At 44.7% G+C, this 6,000-nt stretch overlaps 1 protein-coding gene across 1 annotated transcript; it reads right to left on the reverse strand.

The window, feature by feature from the left end:
• Positions 1 to 4,680: 4,680 nt before the first annotated feature.
• LOC132888195 (uncharacterized) lies at positions 4,681 to 5,693 on the reverse strand (the record flags this gene model as incomplete). Its single annotated transcript, XM_060924244.1, has 1 exon — positions 4,681 to 5,693. A coding segment is annotated over one exon (897 nt), but the record flags the coding sequence as incomplete, so codon positions are not given.
• Between the last annotated feature and the right edge of the window lie 307 nt (positions 5,694 to 6,000).

Raw genomic sequence — 6,000 nt, forward strand, 5'->3', positions numbered from 1 at the left:
GTCCACACTCATACGTTTTAGTTTTAAAACGGCGTTAAAGTAAAAACAATCTCTGTTTTCGCTCTGCATTAGAAATAATCTCTGTCCACACCAGTGGCGGCTGGTAGTTTTTCAAACAGGGGAGGCTGGTCGGTTACGATATTTCCAGATTTTAAAAGAAAAAAGAAAAAACACATAAATTTTGCCCATACTCTTGCCTCTGATCTGGCTGATTGTTGGCAGGGTCACAAACTGTGAAATAACAGGTTCTTTTGGCCCATTAGCCTACTGTCCAATATACATGATGGTGGTGTTCGGGGGGGGGGGGGGGGGGGGTATATTTTAACATTTTATATTTTTAAATTGTGACATGTTTAAAAATTGATCATTATTGAAAGCAGCTCTTTGTCAGGAACTTCAGCAGTAACAGCAGAGTGTTCTGGAATAGGCACAAGCACTGACCTTGGGGAGCCAAACATAGAGCTGGGTGCCACACATTTCATTCAGTGACACTTTCCCTATATTTTACTTATTTTGACTGAGAAATGTTTTATTGGCAATTTTGATAACCCTTCACTTTTAATCCAGGTCTGTAGTGTGAAATGTTCTCGGCTGTGTTTTTGTTTAAAAATGTTTTCCAAATTGTAGCTGTGTTTAATTCATATCCAGAGAAATATATATTCCAATATAATATACTCAGCATAAACATTTTAAATAGATTCTATATTTTTGGTCCATCCATGACATATTACTAAAGTAGCCTATTTACTGTTGTTGATGTGGGTCACTTGCTGTTAGCCAATTCACTTTCTCGTACCAGGAGAGCTGAAAGGAACGAGTATTATTCCCTACCTTTTTCACCAAGTCAATTTGAGGCGTTGGTCTACCCTGCTCTTTAATTTTAATTTTTTCCTCGAAAGGAAGACTGGCAAATGGCTTCGCCAAATTTAAATCAGCAATGCTTGGCATCCGTGTGCAGCTTTCTTGCTAGCTGACTAGCCCCCTCAAGTTCAAGTTCAGTCACTCAAATAAACGAAATTTCTGGAACTAAGATAGCAACCTTGACAACACTATATTTACACTTTATTTACAATGAAAATATATACAAACTAGAAAAGCTGGTAGAAACCGTATGTAATGAATGAAATCGAAATGTAAGCTGATCTCTTACAATACACCACAGCACTAGCAAATCCGCATGGGACTGAACTGAAATTCACCGCTGCCTGTCTATAGTTGAAACGAGTTGTCAATCAAAGAAAATATCCGGCCGCTTTCACCAATCACCAGTCTCCTCGCAGAAACTGCCATGTCCCTCCCACTTTGAGGCTGGGAGTCCGTGGAGCGGGCATTTTCGCGGTATTTGTCCAATAACCGTCTTGCATTTTGATATTGAAAAGCGCATAGCTCCCAAATGCCATTGAAGTCCACTGAGGCTGGGCTGCATTGCGCTGTCACGAGGGGGAAAAACTCACACGCACATTAGGTGAACTGGGGAAAGTTATAACGGAATGATTTTGCGCTGTAGTTGGGTTGAGCACATATATTTCTATGATTCTGGATCTGAAATAGCAATGTTATAAGGTCGGCTATAACATAAGCCTAGCGCAATTCATCCTACATGATGTTCGTCATTTTTAGAGGAGGCTGAGCCTCCCTTGTTGTCTTAGAGCAATCGCCCGTGGTCCACACTAACACGGCAGAAAACGCAGGGCCATTCATGTCCATTAGGCATGTGCGTGCCGGCAGAAACAACTGGTGTAGGGGAGACCGGGGATGAGTGTAACACTTTTTGTCTTAGCACCTCTAACTTGCAGAATTTTTGTGATAAAGTGCTCAAATTTTGACACAAATATCAATATTTTCACAAACTATATCACAGAATTCATTATTTGATGTCAAATGCAAGGAGTGCCATTGTTACAGCCGACCCCACTAACAGAGTATGTTGTAACACAACCTGGGGTTAATTGTAACAGTAAAAAATTGAGACCACACCGCAAAATATGTGTCTATGTAAGTTTATTGTGCACGTACCAACACTTGAGCATCTTCCTGTGGTTCACTAAGAACAGAAGGAACTCATTGTCATCGTCGTCATCATCGTCAGGTTCCATCCTCAGGTCGAGGGTTGGATGCAATAGTTCTCCAGCCACTTCTGTTGTCCTTAGCCATTCACACTACTTTGGTGTAACTGAGGCCTGTCCATCTACAGAGGTTGTATGTCCGTAAAATTCTTAGCCTTCCTTTTCCTCTTTTTCCATAAATTTTTCCCTCTAAAAGCATGCGATGAAAAGTATTGTGGCAAATAATATGCCCCAAATACTTGAGTTTCTTGATTTGTATAATGTTCATGAGGCATTCCTTGATGTTAATCCTCTCTAATATCTTCTTGTTGGAGATTTTTGGAAGTATTAGAGAGGATTAACATCAAGGAATTCCTCATGAACTCAAATGCCTCATGAACACCTCAAAATATGCATTTACATTAGTTTATTGTGCACGTGCCAACACTTGAGCATCTTCCTGTGGTTCACTAAGAACAAAAGTGTGGCAGTTCATAGGAGGGGGAGGAGCACAGAAAAACGGCAGGCCAGAATAAAGTTCCATAACTTATGGTTTATTTGTTCTTTTCAGACACAAAATAAATCTCCCAGTCATACACACACACACACACACACACACACACACACACACACACAAGTCGTCTGGTTCAGGAGAGAGGTCACTTCCTCTGCTCTCTCTCTCTCTTTATATAGGGCGCATTCACTGGGAAGACACACAAACACAGGTTAATTGACATCAGGTGTAGTGATTCTGCCACTTACCTTCCCTGACTCCGCCCTCCGGTCACAGACCGGTGCTTGACCATGCCCCCGCTGCCACATACCCCCACCACCCGACTCAGGCTGGGCAGCCGTCCGGCCTGCAGCCAACTCCCCCCCTCCCCTTGACAGGAGAGAAAATCCGCCACAACCATCTGCGCCGCCGGCCTGTGGATCACCTTGAAGTTAAAGGGTTGGAGTGCCAGATACTAACGGGTGATCCGCGCGTTGGCATCCTTCATGTGGTGGAGCCACCGGAGGGGTGCGTGGTCCGAACAGAGGGTGAAAGGGCGTCCCAGCAGGTAGTAGTGGAGGGCGAGGACCACCCACTTGATCGCGAGGCACTCCTTTTCGATCGTGCTGTAGCGCCCCTCGCGTACTGACAGCTTTCTACTGATGTACAGCACTGGACGGTCCTTCCCCTCCACCTCCTGGGACAACACAGCCCCCAGCCCTCTGTCCGACGCATCTGTCTGTAACATAAAAGAGAGAGAAAAGTCAGGGGAGTGTAACAGTGGCCCCCCGCACAGTGCAGCCTTTACCTCAGAGAAAGCCCGCTGGCATTGCTCCGTCCACTGGACTGGATCTGGTGCCCCCTTTTTAGTGAGATCAGTCAGTGGGCTGGTGACGTCTGAATAATTAGGTATAAACCTTCGATAGTAGCCAGCCAGCCCCAGGAACTGTCTCACCCCCTTTTTGGTCTTGGGCCTCGGGCAGGCCGCAATTGCTGCAGTCTTGTTAATTTGGGGACGCACCTGCCCGTTGCCCAAGTGGAAGCCCAGATACCATACTTCCACCCGCCCAATTGCACACTTCTTTGGGTTGGCTGTGAGACCCAATCAATCAATCAATCAATCAATCAAGTTTATTTGTACAGCGCTTTTAACAATAAACATTGTCGCAAAGCAGCTTTACAGAATTTGAACGACTTAAAACATGAGCTAATTTTATCCCTAATCTATCCCCAATGAGCAAGCCTGTGGCGACGGTGGCAAGGAAAAACTCCCTCAGACGACATGAGGAAGAAACCTCGAGAGGAACCAGACTCAAAAGGGAACCCATCCTCATTTGGGCAACAACAGACAGCCTGACTATAATATTAACAGTTTTAACAGGTATAACCCTCAACTGTCCTCATGGGGCCGTCCTTCACAGGAGTGGGGCGATAAAACTCCGACCAGACACAGGGCACCAGGATGGATCAAGCAGGTCCGAGGGGCAGAAGAGGCCAGCATCTCAATCCCAGGATCAACATGTAACTCAGAGGGACAGATTGGGGGGGGGGGGAAGAGAGAGAGAGAAAGAAAACATGTTGTTAGGTATGCCCTAAAAATGACAAGTATTAAATCTGTGTGGTAGGCTCGCAGAGACAAGAGTCTTTACATCAGGCATGACACACAATGGCATGTTAATATGGTAAAAAAATATATCATGACCTGCTCTGGCTGGATGCTAGATTGGGTGATGGGAGCACACTCCTCAGCAATGATGAGATGCAGATGGGACCCTTAGGCCTGGCCAAGACAATTCAGTTACATTTCACCGGGTCTGGGACATGCGACAGAATGTCTGACGGCCGATTCCCTGCAGGCTACGATAGCCAGTCGAGGTCCCCACCGTCTCCACCAAAAGATTTCCTGTTGACTCCATGTAACTCAGAGGGACAGATTTGGAGTGGGGGGGGGAGAGAAAGAAAACACAGGTGGTTAGGTATGCCCAATGTCACCTGAATAAGTAGGAACAGTATACATATTGCACCGAGTACAAGCAGGGACTCCGGCAACTAACTATGACAGCATAACTAAAAGGAGAGAGCCAGAAGGTAACACAGGCATGAGGGAGCCCCGGGACATAAAGCAGCCAGCCACTGCACCGTCAACAAACTCGAGTGAGCAAGCGAGTGGGGACTGACAGCATCCATACATCCCAGTTTACCAAAACACTCTATGTCTGAGGACCCTCCAGACCTACTCCTTTACCTCATAAACACCATTAACAAAAGGCTTGACTAAACAGATATGTTTTCAGCCTAGACTTAAATGCTGAGACTGTGTCTGATTCCCGAACATTACTTGGAAGGCTGTTCCATAACAGTGGGGCTTTGTAAGAAAAGGCTCTGCCCCCTGATGTAGCCTTCACTATACGAGGTACCAGCAGATAGCCTGCACCTTTTGATCTAAGTAGGCGTGGCGGGTCATAGAGGAGCAGAAGTTCACTCAGGTACTGTGGTGCAAGACCATTTAGTGCTTTAAAGGTCAATAGTAGTATTTTATAATCAATACGAAATTTGATTGGGAGCCAATGCAGTGTGGATAAGACAGGCGTGATGTGGTCATATTTTCTAGTTCTAGTAAGGACTCTTGCTGCGGCATTTTGAACTAACTGGAGCTTGTTTATGCACTTATTGGAACATCCAGACAGTAAGGCATTACAATAATCCAACCTGGAGGTAACGAAAGCATGGACTAGTTTTTCTGCATCATGCAATGACATTAAATTTCTTATCTTTGCAATATTTCTGAGATGAAAGAAAGCTATCCGGGTGATGTTATCAATGTGAGTTTCGAATGAAAGACTGGGGTCAATAATCACTCCGAGGTCTTTTACTGCTGCACGTGAAGAAACAGAAAGGCCATCCAGAGTTACTGTGTAATCAGAAAACTTACTTCTAGCTGTATGTGGTCCTAGCACAAGTACTTCAGTCTTGTCAGAGTTAAGCAGAAGGAAATTTATAAGCATCCAGTGTCTAATGTCCTTAACACATTCCTCAATTCTATTAAGCTGGTGTGTCTCATCAGGTTTTGCAGAGACATACAACTGTGTGTCATCAGCATAACAGTGGAAACTAATACAATGTTTACGAATAATATCGCCCAGTGGTAACATATATAGAGAAAAAAGCAGTGGACCCAAGACAGAACCTTGTGGAACACCAAACTTTACCTCGGTACATCTAGAAATATCACCATTTATATCAACATACTGATAACGATCAGTTAGATAAGACCTGAGCCAGGAGAGGGCCATTCCCTTAACTCCCACAACATTTTCTAGTCTATCCAGAAGAATGGAATGATCAATGGTATCAAATGCTGCACTAAGGTCAAGCAACACAAGTAGCGAGACACAGCCCTGATCAGACGCCAACAGTAGGTCGTTTACTACTTTAACCAGTGCTGTCTCTGTGCTATGATGA

This window comes from Neoarius graeffei, chromosome 6 (genome assembly GCF_027579695.1).
Source record: "Neoarius graeffei isolate fNeoGra1 chromosome 6, fNeoGra1.pri, whole genome shotgun sequence".
Classification (NCBI taxonomy): domain Eukaryota; kingdom Metazoa; phylum Chordata; class Actinopteri; order Siluriformes; family Ariidae; genus Neoarius; species Neoarius graeffei.